The sequence below is a fragment of the Myotis myotis genome, unplaced genomic scaffold (genome assembly GCF_014108235.1).
Source record: "Myotis myotis isolate mMyoMyo1 unplaced genomic scaffold, mMyoMyo1.p scaffold_m19_p_11, whole genome shotgun sequence".
Classification (NCBI taxonomy): Eukaryota; Metazoa; Chordata; class Mammalia; order Chiroptera; family Vespertilionidae; genus Myotis; species Myotis myotis.
The window spans coordinates 41,956,779-41,980,228 of record NW_023416315.1 but is presented as its reverse complement, the minus strand read 5'-3'; the positions used below and the strand labels follow the sequence as shown (position 1 = coordinate 41,980,228).

The following is a 23,450-nucleotide window of genomic DNA, read 5'->3' as shown; positions in this document are numbered from 1 at the left end:
CAAGCTACCGCTACTAGTCTCTGTGTCTTTTAAATGAAATTTTAAGAATCTTGAGACTGCTAGCCAGTGGTTTCCCTCTTCCTTCTACTATTACATCCAGCTACAGTGAAGTGTAGGTTCCCCTAGGCTTACTCAGCAAGAACAAGGGAGTGAGCCCTGGGCAGAGCTAAAAGGGTTTTGAGCTTGGACAACACTGCTGCTCCAAGCCTGTTTCATCACTGTCTAGATTTGACTCCTTTTTTATCCCTCCTAAGAGCCTGGTGAATTTACCAGAGTTGGAGTCATTTCTAAAGAATGCTTCCTCACCCCATACTGGTAGTCAACCATAATATATATTGATCAGTGTCACCTTGATTCTCAGCTGTCATTGCACTGTTTTGATTTTCTACATAGTTGATCTTTTTGGACTTTCTGGAGATTTGTGAAAAGGTTGAGTAAAAATGAAAGTAATTGAATTTTAAAGTTCTCACTACAAATGCAATCTCTTTTTTTATAATCTCTTTGGATTATAAAACAATTAATTGATCAGTCCCAACTATTGAATGATGTTATCCCTTTCCAAGTAAAAATAAATGATCACATTTAGTCAGAATTGTCTGTTTCTGTGATTTTGTGCTAGAATATGCTTCTGGGATATTTTTGTTGTGTGATTGTTCTTCCTGGTCTAAAAATTTGGTAACAGGATTTTATAATGTTATGGTGGTACCAAATTCAGAAACTCAAGATTAGGATGCATGATAATGAAATTTGGTTCATTATTAGTTGTCTAAACCCTCCCTCTGGAAAGATAGGTGGGAAATTTTCTTAAATAAGCTGAATGAAAGTGTTTTTTATTAAAGAGAATGCACTCTGTTCCTCTTGTTTTTTAAGGGGAATCATTTTACTTAGCATGTTGATTTGGGTATAGAAATAGAACATAAGTCCTATGATTACATTCTTTGATTCAAAAAAAGTCTCTAATCCAACTAGTTCAGTATTAATGGTTCTGTTTCTTCAGAGGACAGGAAGTTAATCTGACATGCTTAACCCTATACCTTCAGAGAAATAAAATATATACTATATATAATCAAAATTTACCTATTATCTACTTAAAATATTTTAGTCTTTATCAAATATATATTTTGGATGATAATTGATAATATTTACATATTAAAATGCTTATATTGAGAAAAATATGTTTTAATTTCAATTTTTTTCCACATGTTTGATTCTTTCTTCTTCCTTTTAGGGTAGAGCCTGGATCAGAGTTGCACTCATGGAAAAACATTTATCTGAATACATCTCTACAGCTCTGAGAGACTTCAAAACAACCAGGTTTAAAATTCTTTTAATTTTCAAATATATACTTAAAAGGAACACCTAAAGACTTAGAAATAAGAATAGAATGAAGACTCATTCCTTTCTAAAGTCCTCATTATTTCCTTCTTTTCATACTACTCAGATAAATTCACTGTCTTCTCAGGAAACTGAAGTTTATCAACTAAACATATATCTACCATGGTTTATCTTTCCAGGCTTCACATTGTACTGGAATAAATCTTTTAAAATTACTTCTAATTCTCACTTTTTTGACAATTACAGTTTCATTCTTTAAACAGACTTTTCCCTGGCCAATTTGAAGAAAAATACACTAAATTCTACAGCATTCCTTTTCTTTCCTCACTACATCATTTATTTCTTTGCTTATAAAAAATATACATGGACCATTCACTTCTTTAATTCACATATATTTTATGTTTATATTTATTTACTTATAAATATGTATATAATTCACATATATATTTATAATTAATGACTGCCTGATTGTCTTTTTAGGGCAGCCTGTACCAGTGTGTGTGTGTGTGTGTGTGTGTGTATGTACGCGCGTGCCCGCGTGCGCACTTTGGTTTATATAAACTTAAGAGGTGATATATTGTGCCAGGACTTTATTGACTTTATTATTAATTTTTTTGGTAGTAAAAAGAGGGTTCATATTAGGAAAAGAATCATTCCTATTAAGCTCAGAGGTCTACTAATTTATGTTTATAGCTATTGTTAAAAAACACTTTTCTCCATTTCAAAAGTATTTGTAAATGAAAATATTCAATAACTTAAATGCCATAGACATGTACTGTTTATTACAGTAGCCACTGATAACATATAAAAAATTAAAATAAATTTAGTTATGTAAATTAAAATTAGTTAAAATTAAATAAAATTACTAATTTAGTTCAGTTGCTGTATTGAACAATTCAGGTGTTCAATAGCTATGTATGGCTTATGGATACCAAATTAGACAGCACAAATAATAGAACATTGCTTCCTCATAGAAGGTTCTATCAGACACACTGCCTTAGACATTTTTAAATTGCCATACTTATTAACCATGAAAGAGAAGAAAAGAGTGAAACAGCTCTAAACCAGTTTTGATAGAGAAAATTAGGCAGAAATATAAAGAAAGCATATATCTAGAATCTTAATTTTCATGTCCTGATGCAGTATTTTTTATTTTGGATTTGGAAAAAAATCTGGCCATTTACTATGAGATATTCTGCATAAAGTAAATCTGATATATATTTATTGACTTTTCTTTAAAGCAATATGATACTCCAATGAACTTTATGACATAAAACATTTGTTTTTTATTTCTTTTATTTATCATTACTAGTAGATTTAATTATGAAAGATAAATGTTGAAAATACTTTTGAAAATAAAAGTAGTACCAGAAAATTATAGATCAAACCTAAAAATCCTAAATTAATGAAATGAAAACCAAGTTTATACAGTAATCATCTCCTAGGCCTGTGGTCAGCAAACTGCGGCTCACGAGCCACATGCGGCTCTTTGGCCCCTTGAGTGTGGCTCTTCCTAAGCCTTAGGAGTACCCTAATTAAGTTAATAACAATGTACCTACCTATATAGTTTAAGTTTAAAAAATTTGGCTCTCAAAAGAAATTTCAATTGTTGTACTGTTGATATTTGGCTCTGTTGACTTATGAGTTTGCCGACCACTGTCCTAGACAATAACAAGATTATATTAAAATTATGATAGTCTTTTCTAAATAGAAGTTAAAGCATTAATAATATCTCTAAGTTGTTAGTCTTGTTTCTTAGTTTATTCAGTTGGGTGGGGTAGAAATAATTCTTGAATAGACTATTTTTTACAATGAGTAGTTTAAATATTTAAAGGGAAATGCTTTTTGTCTTGTTCTTAGGTGTTAGGTATGTTTTTTTAATAAAAAGGAAATGATTCAGCTCTAAAAAAGTTCATGAAGTACAAATATTCTTGCAACAATATATAAACATATATTATTCAAACAGAAACACGCCTTAGTATATGCTCATACACATAAATCAATACACACACATACAATATTTCTATGTCAGTATAATGGCTCTGTAATTCTCAAGAAAGGAACTAAGTAGGAAGTTATTTTAGAATTCTTATTTTAGAAGTTAGCTTAAAAATGAAGTTTTGAAAAGACGGCCTTTTTTTTAGCTATGTTTACTATACTTTTTTTTTTACTAAAATCAAACCAAATAAATTTCTTAAGTATAAATAAATGTAATTGTGAATTTCTAGCCAAAACATACCTATTTGGAAGTTTAGGTTTATAAAACACAAGCAAACTATTAGAAAGAATAGTTATACCCTACCTTTTGTCTGGATGCTCTCTGACATAAGTGCTGTAGAAATGAGAAATGATCTCTAATCCTTTCGAAATCTTGAGATTATCTGAACCGAGTGATTTCTTCTTGTTCCACTCTTCACAGATAACGAGTAATGACATCCTTCACACTGGGGATACAAGTTTTTGCCCCAGTACAGAAGGAGGAGCTACATGAGCTAGCACAGGCCAACCTGAAGTACTAATCAGTGAAAATCCAGGGATAAGATTGGGTGGAGGAACTGTGGGAAACAAACACAGTAAATCCTCGTCTTGAGCAAATGATGATATGCTGAAGTATTAGAGAAATCCGTGTGGTCTTTTTACTAAGGTGGAGGATGTCTTGGTGAGCAATTGAAAAAAAATCCTTGAAGAGTTTCATTATGTAATAATATAGGGGTTGGGATGTTATTGGGAAATAGTCAGAGTTGGGAAATGGGCAGAGTCAATATTAGAATCTAAACTAAAAAAATAAAATAAAATGGGGGGGGGCGGATTGTTTTAATAGGTTACTGGGAAGACCTAGGAATAGGGAAGTAAGGTAGAAGCTGAAATAATTTGCTCAAAGTTTTAATTTTCCCACACCCACAGGCTGAAAAATAATTAGAAAAGTTAAGCTAGTCCTGGCTGGTGTTGCTCATTGGTAGAGCGTCTGCCAACGGACCAAGGGTCGTGTTCAATTTCAGGTCAAGGGTATGTACCTGGGTTGCAGGTTCATTCTCTGGTGCCAGTCAGGGTGTGTGCGGGAGGCAACCAATTGATGTGTCTCTATCACATTGATGTTTCTCTCTCCCCCTCTCCCTCCCTACCACTCTCTCTAAAAATCAATGGAAAAAAATATCCTTGGGGGAGGATTTTTAAAAAAACGTTACAGAGACCTGTTTATTACTTTGTAATTACACCACAGTAACTTAATTAATGACAACAGTTGTCTTCAGAAGAAATGTTCATTTTCTCAATATTAAAGTAGGGGTAAGAGGAGTAAAATGTAAAATTAAAATTTAAAGCCCTACCCGGTTTGGCTCAGTGGATAGAGCGTCAGCCTCCACAGGGTCCCAGGTTCGATTCCGGTCAAGGGCATGTACCTTGGTTGTGGGCACATCCCCAGTGGGGAGTGTACAGGAGGCAGCTGGTCGATGTTTCTCTCTCATCGATGTTTCTGGCTCTCTATCCCCATCCCTTCCTCTTTGTGAAAAATCAATAAAATATATTTTTAAAAAATTAAACTTTAAAAATTACCAAGCTAGACTTCCAGTCAAGATGGCAGGGTAGATACACACAGTACTCACCCTCCTATAACTATATCAAAATTACAACTAAAGTACAGGACAACCATCATTAAGAACCACCTGAAATCTAGCTGAATATAAGTCTTACAACTAGGGATTTTAAAAAAGAAGCCACATTGAGACTGGTAGAAGGGGCAGAGACATGGAACAGGTTGGTCCCACACCCCCACGTGGTAGATAAAAAGCAGGAGGGATATCTCCCCTGCAGAGGTCTCCTCTGAGGAGTGAGGGGTATCAGTCTCACACTAGGCTTTCAAGCCCAGGTTTCCAGTGCTGGGAAGAGAAGTTTCCATAATTTCTGGCTGTAAAAACTTGCAGGGAGTGAGGCTGAGTGAGACAGAAGGCTGCTGATTTTTCACTGTCCTAGGCAGTTCCTCTTAAAGGGCCCACATACAGACTTCCTTTAACTCATTTCCTCTGAGCTCCAGTGCTTGGGTAGCAGCTCAAAAGGCACTAGAGTCATACAGGGAGGAACTGAATTGTCAGGCATCAGGACGAGAGCAGGGGGCAGTGGAGCAACTTTCTTCCAGACAGAAGTATAGGCAGAGGCCATAGTTCTTTGATAATCTCTCCATCTCAGCAGGTGGGCAACATATCTGAGTCTCCATCAACCTGGCTATTGCTGTTTGCCCTTCCCTGGTGATTTCCTGAGACTCCCCCCACCCCGTCTCCCCCACCTAACTTTTGGGCCAACTGAAGCTATTTTCAGTGGCTTTTCCATACAAATGATCTGTCTTTGCTCATGCTTCATACTTTTCTAAAATCTCTCAAACAAGCATATCTGGCCTAAGTGTGCCCTGTACCTCTTGCTGAATGGCTCCAGGCCCAGCATTAGCAGCAATGGCTGTGGTTAGCAGGTAGGCCTCTGCTGAGCACCTCCAAGCCCAGCACAAGTAGCAGCCATCTGAAAATCACTTTGTAGCTCAAGCCAGGTGGCACTGGTCAGACACAGGTGGCAGCTGAACTTTGCATGACCTTGTCCCCTCCTGGGACAGCACACCCAGTGGACAGCTTCAGACCATGTTGAAGAACCACCCAAACACCTCCACAGTGTCACACTCAAGATGCGGAATTAGCAGGCACCAAAATGCTGCTGAAGTAAGTCCTGCTCTGAGGGGCAGGCCTCTGCATAGCTATCCTCCATGGTGGTTGGTCGAAGCCAGTCATTGCAGCCAATTGTCCTGGGGGTGAATCCCTCCCATTACATGCCAACATAAATCAAGGCTCATCTACAAGAGGAGGGTGTATACCACGCATGTCAAACTTAAAGGCTAACATGGGCCAAATAAACAAGGCATGTGGCCCGTGGGCTGTGAGTGTGACATGCTTGGTGTACACAGATCACATGGGGAAAAGGGCATACCTGGAGTGCCCAGCTCAGGTGATCGGGAAGGCTCTGCCACTGGATACTCTATGGCACCTACTACATCAGGCCACTCTACCAAACCAGACACAGCAGCTCCACCTAATACATAGAAACAAACCCAGGGAGGCTGCAAAATGAGGAGACTAAGAAACACATCCCAGAGGAAAGAACAGAGCAAAATTCTAGAAAAGGAACTGAACAAAATGGAGGCAAGCAATCTACTAGATACAGAGTTCAAATCCTTATAAATCCTTACTGATTTATAACGATGCTCAATGAACTTACGGGGTAAGTAGTTGAACTTAGAGAAAATTCAATAGCATAAATAAGAACATGGGAACCATAAAAAATGACATAGAAACCATAAAAATGAACCAGTCAGAAATGAAGAATACACTAACTGAAATGAATAATTTCCAGGGGATCAACAATAGACTGGATGAAGCTGAGAGTCAAATCAGTGATTTGGAATATAAGAAAGCAAAAAACACCCAATCAGAACAACGAGAAAAAAGAACTTAAAAAAATGAAGACAGTGTAAGTAGCCTCTTGGAACAACTTCAAGCATACCAACGTTCACATCAGAGGGTTGCTGGAAGGAGAGGAGAGAGAGCAAGATATTGAAAACATATTTGAAAAAATAATGACAGAAAACTTCCCTAACCTGGTGAAGGAAATAGACAAGTCCAGGAACTACAAAAAGTCCCAAACAAGATGATCCCAAAGAGGCTTACATTAAGAGGCTTACATCATAGTTAACTTGCCCTGGCCAGTGTGGCACAGTTGGTGGGGTGCTGTCCCGTGGACTGAAAGGTTGCCAGTTGGATTCACAGGTTGCCAGGTTGTGGGTTTGATCCCCAGTTGGGGTGTGTGTGGGAGGCAACCAAACAATGCTTCTCTCTCACATCGATGTTTCTATCTCTATTTTCCTCTTCCTTCCTCTCTTCTAAAATCAATCAAAATATATTTTTTAAAATGCAAAAGGTTAAAGACAGAGAATCTTAAAAGCAGCAAGAGAAAAGCAGCTAGTTACCTACAAAGGCGCTCCAATAAGACTATCAGCTGATTTCTCAACCAAAATTTTGCAGGCCAGAAGGGATTGGCAAGAAATATTCACAGTGATGAAAAGCAAGGGCCTATAACCAAGATTACCCAGAAAAGCTATCAGTTAGAACCGAAGGACATATAAAGAGCATCTCAGACATGGAAGAGTTAAAGGAGTTCATCACCACCAAGTTAGTATTACATGAAATGTTAAAGGTTCTTCCTTAAGAAAAAGAAGAAAAGATAAAAAATATGAACAATAAAATGTCAATAAATGCATAACTATCAACAAATGAATCTAAAAAACAAAATAAATGAAGGAGTAGAACTGAAACAGATTCATAGATGATAGTTGCTAGATGGGAGAAAGGTTGGGGGGGATGGGTAGAAAAGGTGAAGGTAAATAAGAAGTACAAATTGGTTACAGAATATTTATGGGAATGTAAAATACAGCATAGGGACTATAGTCAGTAATATCCTAATAACTATGTATGGTGTCAGATGGGTACTAGATTTATTAGGATGATCAGTTAGTTATATATTGTATAATCACTACGGTGTACACCTGAACCTAATATAATGTTGTATTTAAACTGTAATAGAAAAATAAAAATGATTTTAAAAATAAATTATCAAGCTATTATGAAGTGACAAAAAATATGTTGATAAACACTTCTCAGTCAGTGTGGCTCAGTGGTTGAACGCTGACCTATGAACCAAAAGTCACGGTTCAGGGCACATGCCTAGGTTATGGGCTTGATCCCTAGCAGAGGGCGCTCAGGAGGCAGCCAATCAGTGATTCTCTCTCATCACTGATGTGTCTATCTCTCTCTTCCTCTCCCTTCCTCTCTAAAATCAATAAAAATATTTGTAAAATATATATACACTTTTCTCAATTATAGAAAAGTGGATAGAATAGTGATAAGTTATTACATCTTTCAAGAACCAAGAAAGACTTTTGAAATCTGAATCTGTTTAAAAGTTTCACTTTATTAAGATAAAAAAGTAAACGTCTAAAGGTACTTTTGGCTCGGCCAGTGTGGCTCAGTGGTTGAGCATTGACCTATGAACCAGGAGATCATCGTTCAATTCTCTGTCAGGGCACAATCAACCAGTTGTGGGCTCAGTCCCCAGTGTGTGTATGTGTGTGTGTGGGGGGGGGGGGGAGGGGTGCAGGAGGCAGCTGATCAGTGATTCTCTCTCATCATTGATGTTTCTATTTTAAATCAAAACCACAATGAGATACTACTGCCCACTCACTAAGATGGCTAAAATCAAAAGAACACATAATGCCCTGGCCAGGTGGCACAGTTGGTTGGAATGTTGTCCTGTCCACCAAAAGGTTGCAGGTTCAATTCCCAGTTGGGGCATGTACAGGAGGTAACTGAAAAATGTTTCTCACATCAATAATTCTCTCATCCTAAAAAATAAAAAAGAAAACATAATAACAAATGTGGAAAATTTGGAATCCTCATACATTGATGGTGGAAAAGCAAAATGATGCAGCCCCTTTGGAAAAGTCTGGCAATTTCTCAAAAGGTTAAACATAGAGTTATCATATGACCCAGAAGGAGGTACAGGGGGGTGGGGGAGAGAGAAGGAGAGAGAGTGAAAGAGAGAAAGGCATCACCAAGAGAATGGAAAACATATTCACATACATACACATAAAAATGTATACGTAAATGTTTGTAGTAGCATTATTCAAAATAGCCCAAAACTGTAAATAACCCCAATGCCCATCAACTAATAAATGAATAAATAAAATGTTTATTCCATACGGTGGAATGTTTTTCAGCCATAAAAAGAAATGTGCTTTTTTGCTACTCCTTGTACTTGTGTGCTCATTGGGTATGGACCTGATGCTTCTTTTGTGACATGCAAGGAGTCAAGACTGAGAACAAAGGTCATGCTAATTTGAAGGTGGTGGGGCAAGATAGTTCTGTGGTGCATTGTAAGACTTAAATTAATGAAAGCCTCTTTTGAACTCCAGTATTTTTCAATGAGGCAGATTAGATTCCCATATGAGGGCAGCCGATCAGTGAAACAATTACTCCTACATAGTTGGAAATCAAGGATGAAAATAAAACTGATGTGTTCTAGCAGCAGACAGCAGTTGTCTGCTAAAGAGGGAATATGCTACTTTACTCCAGACCAAGTATACATTCTCAGTTAGAAAACTGCAATTTGGTTCTGCCACATCTGACTGCTACAGCATAGTTTTCTCTATTCTTTCATTTTTTCCTTTCTCCTTTCCTTTATTGTATATCAAATGAAGATGGGATGGAAAAAATACTAGTACAGTGAAAATACCCCATTTTCTTTATGCTCGGGCTCATTTAACTTTTATCTTTATACTAGAGGCACGATGCACAAAATTTGTGCAAGAGTAGGCCCTTGCAGCCTTAGCTGCCTCGGCCTTTGCAGCTCCAGCTTCGTCTGGAAGACCGACCGGATGGTTGTTCCACTGTTTGGCCGTTTGGCCAATTTGCATATTACCCTTTTATTATTATAGATTCCAGCAGGCTAATTTGCTTTCACTATTTAATAAAAAAAAGAACATATAAATCTTTTCATACCTTGTTTGATTGAAGAATTTTAATGTTTTTCATTTATTATTGTAAAAACCAAGGACAGTTTTATAATAAAAAAATGATTTTTGAGAGAGAGGAAGGAAGAGGGAGAGAAGAGAGATAGAAACATCAATGAGAGAGAAACATTGATCAGCTGCTTCCTGCACACCTCCTACTGGGGATTGAGGCCACAACTTGGGCATGTGCCCTGACCAGGAATCCAACAGGCGACCTCTTGGTGCATGGGACAATGCTCAACCAACTGAGCTATACTGGCTGGGCAGTTTTATAAGTTTTTTTGTATATAGCTGTTACGTGCAGGGCAACATATCTTTAAATAGGGATAAATGACTCTAAAAGAAATGAGTCCTAGGTAGTTTTTCTTCAAGTCAAGCATCTTGTTGTTTACATAAACTACTTGTTAAAAAAAATTTTTTTTAAAAGAAATGAAGTACCTGCTACAACATGAAGTGCATGCTACAACATGAATTTTAGAAACATTACATTGTCAAGGAGCCAGTCACAAAAGACAAGATAGTATATGATTTCATTTACATGAAATCTTCAGAATAAGTAAATCCATACAAAGTAGGTCAGTGGTTGTGTGGGCAGGGCTGGGGGAGGGTGGGAGGATGAGAGGTATTGGAGGAATGGGGTGTGTGCTGATGACTGCATGCTATTTTGGGGGATAATGAAAATATCTCGAATATACTCAAAACCATCGAATTGTATTTAAATGGTGAATTATGCAAACTATATCTTAATAAAGTTGTTTAAAAAAATGTTAAGGCTTATTGAATTATATGTGGGGTAAGAAAGGTAACTAATCAACCTAGTGAACACCACTTGCCCCTAACTGGTGAATCAGAACTTACCTCAGGCTACTCACTTACCACCAGAGGCTCTTTTGATGGCTGAGCCTAACAAGTAGCTGACAAGTAGAGGCAGATCTCAGGGTGCCTGGGGCCTTTTGCTGACCTATCCTTGGTTTGTTACTGGTGGAAGCCTCGGTATATACCCTGGGCACCCAGAACCAGCAGAGGCAACCACCTACTGTGGACTGCTTTGTATCTCCGAACAGGTAGTCCAGGGCTGGTCACAAGCAGTATATGACGATGACCTTTACTGGAGTCCCTCCCAGCCAGCACACCCACTGGCTGTCTTCAGATCACAACAGAGCACAATCTGATAAGCTCCACAAGTGGCATAAACAAAAAGATGACCCTGCTAGAGCCAAATGTGCTGTGTGGGTTAGCCCCTACACAGCAGCTCTTACACTGTGTTTGGTGTCAATCCCTACAATTAGCCAACCCGAGGGTTGGTGTTACTCATGGAAAGGCCAACAGCAATAAACACTAAACTACAACAGGAAGGTTCACATAACTATACAAGGGACACTCCTGGGGCACCTACCTCTGGTGGTTAGGGAGACTGCATCACTGTGCCCCACAGGATGCTTACTAAAGAAGGCCGTTCTACCCAAACTGGAAGACAATCAGATCTACCTGATGTTCAGAAACAAATACAGAGATGCAGCCAAAATAGGGAAACAAAGAAACATACTCCAAAAGAAAGAATAGGAGAAATTCACAGAAAAAGAACTAAATGAAATGGAAGCAAGCAATCTACTAAATGCAGAGTTCAAAACATTGGTCATAAGGATCCTCAATGAACTTTGTGGAAGAGTAGATGAACTTAAAGAGTACTTCAACAAAGATATAGGAAACAAAAATGGAAGTAGAAAACATAAAAAAGAGCCAGTTAGAAATGAAGAACACAATATTTGAAATGAAGAATGCACTATAAGGAATCAACAGCAGATTAGATTAAGAGGGTTGAATCAGCGAGAGGAGACAAAGTAGTAGAAAATATCCAAACAGAGCAGCAAAAAATAATTTTTTAAAATAAGGATAGTTTAAGGGACCTCTGGGACAACATCAAGCATAATAACATCATATCATAGGAGTACGATGAGCATGGAGCAAGGGATTGAGAATGTATTTGAAGAAATGACTAAAAACTTCCCTAATGTAGTATAGTAAAAAGACACACAAGTCCACACAAGAAAATGCAGAGTCCCAAACAAGATAAACCCAAAGAGGCCCACACTGAGACACTTCATAACTAAATGGCAAAAGTTAAGGATGAAGAGAGAAACTTAAAAGCAGCAGGAGAAAGTTACCTGCAAGGTAGCTACCATTACACTGTCTGCCGATTTTTCAACAGAAATATTTCTGGCCAGAATGGATTGGCACAAAATATTAAAATGATAAAAAGCAAGTGACTACAACTAAAGACTATCAGCAAGGCTATCATTTAAAATTGAAGGAGAAGTAAAGAGCTTCCCAAACCAGAAAAAGCTAAAGGAGTTCATTACCACCAAACCAGTATTACAAGAAATGTTAAAGGGTCTTCTTTAAGAAGAAGAAGAAATAAAAAACACACAAGGAACATAATTATAAAGAATAAAATGGCAATAAATACATATCTATTAATAATCAATTTATATGTAAATGGATTAAATGTTCCAATCAAAAGACATAAGGTATCTGAATGGATGTGAAAACAAAACCCATATGTATGCTGTCTACAAGAGGCCCACTTCAGATCAAAAGACACACAGAGACTGAAAATAAAGGGATAGAAAAATATATTTCATGCAAGTGAAAATGTAAAAGAAAGCCGGAGTAGCAATACTTATATCAAAGTAGATTCCAAAACAAAGGCTATAATAAGGGACAAAAAGATAATTATATAATGATAAAGGAATCAGTCCAACAAGAAAATATAATTCTTATAAAAATTTATGCACCCAACATAGGAGCACCTAAATATATAAAGCAAATATTGATGGACATAAAGGGAGAAATTGGTAGTAATATAGTCATTGTAGTGGTTTTTAATATCCCATTGACATCACTGGATAGATCTTCCAGACAGAAAATCAACAAGGAAGCAGCAGCCTTAAATGACACACTAAATCAAATGGATTTAATTGATATCTGCAGATCATTTTACCCCAAAGCAGTGGAATATGCTTTCATTCAAGTGCACATTCAAGTGCATAGGATAGACAACATGTTATGCCATAAAACAAGTCTCAATAAATTTAAGAGACTGAAATTACATCAAACATCTTCTGAGACCACAATGATATAAAAATTAGAATCAATTACAAGAAAAAAATCCTGAAAAATAGATACAAACACATGGAGTCTAAAAACATGCTATAAACAATAAATTGGTTAGCAATGAGGTCAAGGAAGAAATCAAAAGGTACCTTGAGACAAGTGAGAATGAAAACACAAACATCCCAAATCTTGGGGACACTGCAGAAGTTGTCCTAAGAGGGAAATTCATAGCAACATAGGCCTACCTGAAGAAAATAGGAAAAAATGTCAAATACACAATCTAACCTTACACCTAAAGGAATTGGAAAAAGAACAACAAACAAAACCCAAAATGAATAGAAGGAAGACAATAAGAATGAGAGTTGAAAATAATGTAATAGTCTGAAAAAAAACCCCACAAAATATTAATCCAACCAAGAACTAGTTCTTTGAAAAGATAAACAAGATTGATAAACCTTTAACCAGATTCATCAAGAAAAAAGAGGACCCAAATAAATCAGAATGAAAGGAGATGTGACAACTGACACCACATAAACACAAAGGATTATAATAAAATATTGCAAATAACTATATGCTAACAAATTGGGCAACCTGGATAAAATTGATAAATTCATAGAAACATACAATCTTCCAAGATTGAATTAAGAAGAAACAAAATCTGAACAGACCAATTACAACCAACAGACCAATTACAACCAACAAAATAGAAGCCATAATCAAAAGACTCCCAGTAAAATCCTGGACTGGATGGCTTCACAGGTGAATTTTACCAAATAAATAAGAACTAATACCTATTCATTTCAAACTATTCCAAAAAATTCAAGAGGAGGGAAGACTTCCAAGCTTATTTTACGAGGCCAGCATTATCCTAATTCCAAAATAGATTAAAAACACCACAAAGAAAGAAAATATAGGCCAAAATTACCAATGAAATAGATGCAAAAATCCTCAACAAAATATTAGCAAACTGAATTCAGCAATACATTAAAAAGATCATATAACATGATCAAGTGGGATTAACTCCTGGGATTCAAGGTTGGTACAATATTTACAAACCAACATGATATACCACATAAACTAAATGAAAGATAAAAAATTATATGATCATATCAATAGAGGCAGAAAAGCATTTGACAAAATCCAGCACCCATTTATGATAAAAATTCTCAACAAAGTGAGAATAGAGGGAACATACCTCAATGTAATAAAGGCCATATATGACAAACCCACAGCCAACATAATACTCAGTGGGGAAAAACAAAGTGTTTTCCTTAAGACCAGGAAGAAGACAGGGATGTATACTTTCACCACTCTTATTCAACACTGGAGGCCTGCTGCATGGATTCGTGCGCTGGTGAGGTCCCTCGGCCTGGCCTGTGCCTTCTTGCAATCCGGGACTCCTCAGGGGATGTTGGAGAGCCAGTTTTGGCCCCATCCCTGCAGTCCAGGCCAAGGGACCCCACCAGTGCATGGATGCACCAGAGCTCTAGTATGCATATAAGATCTTTGGTTAATCTCTTCCCATCCTCCCTCCTCCCCGCTTCCCTCTGAGATTCATCAGTCTGTTCCAAGTTTCCATACCTGTGGTTTCTGCTCCTGCGTTGAGCGTTTGCCCCCTGGTGGTCAGTGCGCATCATAGCTACCGGCCAGTTGGTCAGTCAGCTGGTTGCTTAGGCTTTTATATGTATAGCTAGTACGGGAAGTCCCAGCCATAGTAGTCAGACAAGAAGAAATAAAAGGCATCCAAATTGGAAAGGAAGAAATAAAACTGTCATTACTTGCAGATGATATGATATTGTATATAGAGAACCCTAAAGATTCCATTAGAAAAAAAATACTGTTATAACTAATAAAGAAATTCAGTAAAATAGCAGGATTAAAGATAAATATTCAGAAATTGGTTACATTGTTATACATCAATAATGAACCCTCAGGGAAAATAAGAAAGCAGTGCCATTTATAATTGCATCAAAAAATAAGAGAAACCAAGATGGCGGCATAGGTTAACGCCGGAGATTGCTGCCTCGAACAACCACTTCAGAGATATAACGAAAGGAAAGAACGGACATCATCCAGAACCACAGGAAGGCTGGCTGAGTGGAAATTCTACAACTAGGAGGAAAGAGAATATCATACCCAGACTCAGAGGAGGCGCAGTGCTGAAGTGAAATACTCAGGTGCGGAGTGCGCACGCGGAGCGGGCTGGCGGTGGAGGGCGCGGTTGTTATTTTCAATCGGGAGGGAGTTTCAGACTCTGCGCTCCAGATCCAGGCGAGTCTCTGGGGACCCAGGCTCAAACGGGAGAGGCGGGACTGTCTGGCTTCGGTTGGAGCTCGAGGGCAGCTTTCTCTCCGAGGTTTGCAGCGGTTGCTGGGACTCTGAGAGGCAGAGCCCCTAGGGATGGAACTGAGAGCAGCTATAACTGCTTGCTCCGCCCACCCTGTAGATCCCCAGGGACCCGCCCCACCCAAGCCCTGCGCAGAGCCATTTGCCGGATAGCCTCAGGCAAAGGCTAGATTAGCACCGCCCTAGAGATCCAGCACAGAAGCTCTCCCACTGCAGACACAGCTGACTCTCATAGCCAGTTAGCCTGGAGGTCAAATCACCCCTGGTATTACCGACAACAATCAAGGCTTAACTACAAGACTGCGCACAAAGACCACTAGGGGGTGCACCAAGAAAAGATATAAAAATGCGGAGACAAAGAAACAGGATGCAAATGTCAGAAATGGAAGATATAGAGCTCAAAACCACACTTTTAAGGTCTCTCAAGAACTGTCTAGAAGCTGCCGATAAACTTAGTAAAGCCCTCGAAAAGACTGGTGAGACCGCCGATAAATGTAGTGAGATCCTCAAGAAATCTAATGAGACCCTCGATGTTGTGATAAAGAACCAACTAGAAATTAAGCATACACTGACTGAAATAAAGAATATTATACAGACACCCAACAGCAGACCAGAGGAGCGCAAGAATCAAGTCAAAGATTCGAAACGCGAAGAAGCAAAAAACACCCAACTGGAAAAGCAAAATGAAAAAAGAATCCGAAAATATGAAGATAGTGTAAGGAGCCTCTGGGACAGCTTCAAGCGTACCAACATTAGAATTATAGGGGTGCCAGAAGATGAGAGAGAGCAAGACATTGAAAACCTATTTGAAGAAATAATGACAGAAAACTTCCCCCACCTGGTGAAAGAAAGAGACTTACAGGTCCAGGAAGCGCAGAGAACCCCAAACAAAAGGAATCCAAAGAGGACCACACCAAGACATAATAATTAAAATGCCAAGAGCAAAAGACAAAGAGAGAATCTTAAAAGCAGCAAGAGAAAGAAACCCAGTTACCTACAAGGGAATACCCATACGACTGTCAGCTGATTTCTCAACAGAAACTTTGCAGGCCAGAAGGGAGTGGCAAGAAATATTTAAAGTGATGAATACCAAGAACCTACAACCAAGATTACTTTATCCAGCAAAGCTATCATTCAGAACTGAAGGTCAGATAAAGAGCTTCACAGATAAGAAAAAGCTGAAGGAGTTCATCACCACCAAACCAGTATTATATGAAATGCTGAAAGGTATCCTTTAAGAAGAGGAAGAAGAAGAGAAAGGTAAAGATACAAATTATGAACAACAAATATGCACCTATCAACAAGTGAATCTAAGAATCAAGTGAATAAATAATCTGGTGATCATAATAGAATCAGGGACATAGAAAAGGAATGGACTGACTATTCTTGGGGGGGAAAGGGGTGTGGGAGATGCGGAAAGAGACTGGACAAAAATCGTGCACCTATGGAAGAGGACAGTGGGTGGGGAGTGAGGGTGGAGGGTGGGGCGGGAACTGGGAGGAGGGGAGTTATGGGGGGGAAAAAGAGGAACAAATGTAATAATCTGAACAATAAAGATTTAATTAAAATAAATAAGTAAATAAATAAATAAATAAATAAATAAATAAATAAATAAAATACCTAGGAATAAATTTAACCTCGGAGGTAAAAGACCTGTACTCAGAAGATTATAGGATCCTGATGAAAGAAATCGAAGGAGATACAAATAGATGGAAGCATATATTTTGCTCATGGATAGGAAGAATTAAAATCAATAAAATGTCCATACCCAATCTATAGATTCAATGCAATTCCTATAAAAACACCAATGATGTTTTTCACAGAACTAGAGCAAATAATTTAGAAATTTATATGGATCCACAAAAGACCCTGAATTGTCACAGCATTCTTAAAAACAAACCAACCAACCAGAGTTGGAGGTATCATGCTTCCTGCTATCAAACTATGCTAATTGTACTTCAAGGCTATAGTAATCAAAACAGCATGGTACTAACATAAAAACAGACACACAAATGGAACAGAAGAGAGAGCCAAGAAATAAACCCACATCTATATGGCCAATTACTATTTGACAAAGGAGGAAAGAACATACAAGGGACTAAAGACAGTCTATTCAATAAATGATGCTGGGAAAATTGAACATGTATGAGTGAGAATCATTGATTGGCTGCCTCCTGCATGCCCCCTCCCGGGGATGGAGCCCACAACCTGGGCATGTGCCCTGACTGGGAATTAAACCCTGACCTCCTGGTTTATGGGTCGACATTCAACTACTGAACCACACTGGCTGGAGTCTTCACAACTTCATCGTGTCAGTATCATCTGGGCTCTGTCCGCCACTGTCTACTCTTCTTTCTCTCTTCATTTTCCTTTCTCTCCTCCTAAAATTTATTCATCTCCCTATGTCTTTAAATGTATGAACATGACAGCACATTTAAATCTCTAGCAGTAGTCATCCTGCTTCCAGCCAGTTTTCCTGAAGGAAAAAGGGATCATGTTAATTCCCATTTAAAACATTAGAATGGTTTCTCATTACATTAGCCACCAGGCTCTGCAAGCACATTTCCTGGAGTCAAATCCTGGTATCACCTCTTACTAGCTGTGGAACATTGGGCAACTTGCTTAGTCCTCTGTGGCATAATATGTACTAGTAGGTGGTCAAGTTAAAGAAAATAATTCCTGTAAAGCACTTACAACCATGCCTGGCACTTAGTAAATGTTCACTGTGCATGCAGTTGGACTTCTGTGTGCTTACGGTCTCAGGCTAAACACTTCAGAATGCCTTTCTGAATGACTTTCTTCAAAGCTGGGTTCTCCTTTACTTTTTCTCTATCTCAACAACCTTTATACTATTTATTATCTCTAATTATCTTTTTCTTTCATTTGTTGCTTGTCCTCTCCCCTAGACTAAGCTCCATAGAGAGGGAACAAGCTCCATATTTAGCTTGTTCACCGTTTTAACTCTAGTACCTCAGACAGTTCTTGCCACCTAGCAGGAGTTTCTAATACAGGGATGGGCAAAGGTAGGTTTACAGCCGTGAGTACACGAAACAGAATGTATTCTTGAATTATTATTTCTTAATTATTGTATTATTTAATTCTATTACAACTGTAAACCTACTTTTGCTCACCCCTGTATTTGTTGATAAAATGAATAACGGATCTCACGTTCTTAGCAAGACTTTTGGACATTTACTTTTTGGTTACTTTTTCATTCTGATTCAATTTGAATAGAATAAAACATTTATTTATAATACTGTAATCTGTTCTGCATATCATGATGGAGAATCGTATTTCCTCAAAGTTTCTTATATAAAGACTAAATTGGGGAAGAGAGTAAGAAGGTTGATAATGAAATTTCTTATACGATAATCTTTCTCATTTTAATATTGAACTTTCAGTCTGTAGAATATTTCTGACTCATAAAAGGAAATTTTGAAAGCATGATACTGTGCAGTATCAACGTAGTTTATACTCGTTGTTCACTTTGGATCCCGCCCAAAGAATATTTTCTATTGAAATACCTGAAAGGCCTTAAAATAGTTTAATAGAATGAACACTAAGGATAGCACTATAGAGACATATTTTAATTAAAGTTAAATTATATGTGACAAGAGAAAAGCATTATTTTTATTAGTGTATTATTTTAACTTTTTCTACTTTAATGTTTTTCTAGTCAACTTAAAAGTAATTGGGAAAAGTATACCTAATAAAAAAAATAGAGGCTTTTCTTCCAGCTTACAGTCATATCAAATAGTACTTTACAATTTTCATTTGCTTCTAAAATACAGAACTTCTTTTTTTAAAAATCTTTATTGAAAGTATTATAGATGTTCCCTTTTTCCCCCATTGACTCCTTTCTAGTCTGCCCCCCCTTATATATAAAACTTTAAATGGAAGTCATATATATTTTTCACCTTGGTACTTTCAATATTTATGTTTTTGCAATTCAGTACACTGTTTTGGTTAGATCCTTCATATAAAAATGTTTTCTTTAGAACGAAAAATATTTTCAACAAAAGAAAGGGAACTTTTTTAGTGTATGCCTTATCATTGTATTAGTCACCTTAGACTTTATTTTGGTTCATTCGTTACATAACCTTGGTTATATAAGGGCAACTTTATTAATGCTCCAATTTTTCTATGAGATAAAATGAAGAGGTTGAAAGTTTACAATCTTTTGAATTCTTTAAAAGTGCTGATAGCAAGAATCATATTTTCAGTCGAAATTATTGATGAGTTGGTTTGATTAAGGGAATAAAAAATTAGCTTTTCCTAACAGCTTCTGCCTCCGTAATACACATGGATGGCTTGTCTTTGGTTAAATGATAACAATATGATATTTTTATATAGTTTGGTATTCTTTTAAATACTGAATTAAGTTATTTATAAAATGTTAACTCAAACTTCAAGGTGTATTTTCTGAGCAAGCTTTTCTTCTTTATTTTTATTGTTGACACTATTACAGATGTCCCTATCTCCCCTCCCCCGCCCCATCCCTTTGCATGCCTCCACCCAACCTAATCCCCCTTCCCTTTGGACATCACAAGTTTTGTGTTTTTTTTTTCTTAACCAGAACTAATAATGAAAAAGTTCAGCATACAATGGACAGTTCTCTTAACTAACCCTTCCTCTTCCATTTGTTATTCCCTCCCCTCTATTGCAGTAAGACTGTTGATCTAAATCAAGTCTGCACAGTATTATGCTTCACGTAAGGTTTTATTTTAGTGGAATTATTGACTTCCCATATAGCAAGCATTTCACTGGTTAGCTTAAAAAATCATTAGTAAAACTAGAGGCAAAAACCCCCCTCATTATAACAGTATTATATACACATATAAAAGACCTTTAGACTTAAAAAAAAAATCTCTAAAACCAGATAGTTTGTGATTGTTTTTGGTATTCTTAAACAGTCTCTAATACAATGCTGACATTAGGAAGCAAGCAAGAATAGTTGTGATCTAATTCTTAAAATGTACTTTTAAACATGGTGGGCTCAAGATGGAGAAATGGTAGACCTTACCTTATATAGGGAAATACTAGAAATAAAGGGTTATTCCCAGTATCAAAAACCAGAATTATTTTCTAAAGCATATGTCCTATAGAAATTGTTGATCTAGAACCTTTGGAATCACAGTTCTTCCAAGAGTCAATAAAATATTCTGTCAACAGCCAATTTAGCCATTGTGGTGGGATAAAATCTCATTTATGTAGATTTATCTAAATATCTTTACCTTTTTGTGGAACACCTCAATTGAATATGTAGAAATTCCTTCCATTTACTTTACTAATCTTTGGTAGGCTAAAAGTTTTGGTTTTCCTTCTTTTATATAAGTCAATAATAGCAATTCCCATATTTTCAAGGAAACACCAAACATCTATTCCAAGCTAGTCTTCCTACCATATTTGTTTGCAGACTTACATCTGTTAGAGGGTGAATAGTTGTCTCTTATTTTTCTATTACTTCTTATTCATTTAAAATTCCTTACAAACCATGACAGAAGTTAAATTCTCTATAATTATTTTTGTTTTACAATAAATAGAATATATTTAATAGAAAATATATAGAACTTAGAGTAAAAAGAATTGTTTGGGTTTTTTTTTTTTTTCTTTCCTTGAGCAGTTTATCAACATGAGCTTGGGAAGTTGTTTTAACCTCTTTTCTTGATGGTGAATTTGAAACTAATGACAATTCCTTTTGCATTTACTTCATGGGCTTTTTTTGCAAGTATCAAATGATGTGTTTGTAAAAGTATTTGTTAAAACATGAACTATTAAAAATTGATGGTGAAATTATGAACATACTAAAATCGTTTTCAGCCTTTAAAAACTCAAATACAGGAAAAAAGCAGGACACATATCTTTTACTAAATGGGTGGGGTGTTATATCTTAGTGTTCATTGTCTATGTGTAATATAAGTAGGTATAGGAATTTAAGGATCCCTGGTTACCAAGCATAAATTAGTTTTTGCATAGTATATTCTCAGTTATCTTACATTATTTTGTGGAAAAATACCTATAAGGCCCATATTACAATTTTTAAAAAAATATTTATTTTACAATAAAATTATACTTTAAAAACTAACATTAGTCAAAACAGAAGGATTTATAAGAATTAGCAAGAATATTAGTATTCACATTTTGTCAAATTTTGTTTTTCATATACAGTCACTTTGGTAGCCCATCTGCCCCATTAGTATTCCAGTGTTAAAGGTTAGCATAAATTACTAATGATCACACCTTCCTATTTCTTAATTTAGGTAATAACCTTGGGAATTACAGAAAAACATAATGTATGTTTGTGTTTGTCCCATGTTTAGAACAATAGTCTACCTAGTTTTGAAAAAGAAACTAGGATAGATGATTGTGAATGTGCCACTTTTCAGATTACTAGTACCTTTATATTGCTTCGCTACTGGGAAAAATGCTAGGCAGTCTAGGCATATTTAAAGGGTCACTTTGGGGTTTCTTTTTAAGAGAAGTGGAAACACTTAGAATGATTTTTGTTGTTGTTATGGAGAAGGGTTCCCCCCCCCTAAATATCTGTAAGAGTTGGGTGACCCAATTATGTTTTTATTTTGACAAACTAAATACAATTTAGTTCTTTCTAGTTTACCATGGGCTCTGATTTCTCTAGATGAAACTTGCCTGTTTTTAATATTTATGTATTCACCCATTTCATTTTTCAGAAGATTTTATGAAGATGGAGCAATTGTCTTGGGTGAGGAAGCAAATATGCTTGCTGGCATGCTGCTTGGGCTCAATGCTATTGATTTCAGGTACTTAATCCTCCCTAAATGTATTCAGTTTTAAATGATGCTACCTTATATGGTTTCTACTTATGATTTTTTTTCCTTTCAATTTTCTAAGAAAAGCACATAGTTGGATATTGATATGTGATTCATGTTGTTCCCTTTTAAATGACAACCTTTTTCCAAATCGGTTTGCTCTCAGGGAAAAGATTGTCTCAAGTTCTAGGAATTAACTTACAGGCTTGCTGTCCAGTTTGGGTAAAAAGAAAGCTTAGACTACATTCCCCAAGCAGAAAAATCATGGACTCCGGTACAACTGAAGGAAGATTTTGGATTTTATCTCTTATTATTTTTCAACTACTGCTTTAAAATGAAAAGAAAGACACTAAAAGTAGATTCAAAGCTAGAAAGATTTTTATTATTTCATGTATTGAGATAAAGAAAATCCAGACAGGATATCTTGGATGTCTTATGTTTCTTGTGTTATGCATCTAGAATATAAAACATACTGGTAATATTTACTTTGATTATCAACAAGATGAATTGATTTCAGACTAAGATTACAAGCACTAAAAAGGGACATTGTAATTTCTTTTTAGATTTATGAAAGCATCCTTTTGCATTTCTTTAACTCATCTAAGATTTTACATTATACTGAAAGTAAAAGGTTCATCTATAACAAGAACTCAAACATAAGAATGAAGGAAATATTATATTTTTATTTAAATATATCACTTAAAATCCAAGAATATTATTAAAATAAGTTTAAATTAAAATCTACTTTTAGGTCTTTAATTTAAAAGTAATGCTTCCCATTTTCACTGAGGTTACCTTTTTCTAGTAAATCACTTCCTTTTCAAAATATTTGTCATTTTAAAATTTTCTTTAATAAAGTAGTATTGGGTTAATTAGCTTAATTGTTTAGGATAAACATGATGGGTGGAATATGGAGGTTGTCTTATGATCCCTCTAAGGGTGTCAGCTTTTTATAGGGCAAGCTGCTGGCTCTGTCTAAATCCTGTACAATGTTATTTTTTCATTTAAAAAACAACAACCTGGGAGAAGAATGATTTATTGGAACCCATTGATGCTATATAATCAGCTGAAAACAAATATCTTAAAGATACATTAGTAATGTTTCTGTAAATGAAGGGAAACCCATATAAAATGTTGCTAAATTAATTCTCTGTATTTAAATCTGGAAAAAATGCATGCCCTTGATATTAATATATTGGAACAAGTATTTCTACAAATTTCCCAAAGAAACCAGGAGGTAGGAGTTCATAGGGGAATTTTTTCTTTTG

The 23,450-nt window shown here is 36.4% G+C and overlaps 1 protein-coding gene across 3 annotated transcripts in view; it reads left to right on the top strand.

Moving 5' to 3' along the window:
• The window catches only part of RUNDC3B (RUN domain containing 3B), a 109,245-nt gene that overhangs the window by 48,198 nt on the left and 37,597 nt on the right, over positions 1-23,450 (top strand). For all 3 annotated transcript variants that reach the window (XM_036328287.1, XM_036328286.1, XM_036328288.1), the window contains 2 exons: positions 1,229-1,314; positions 22,084-22,173. In XM_036328287.1, coding sequence (XP_036184180.1) covers positions 1,229-1,314; positions 22,084-22,173 — 176 coding nt within the window. The remainder of the gene's footprint in view (positions 1-1,228; positions 1,315-22,083; positions 22,174-23,450) is intronic.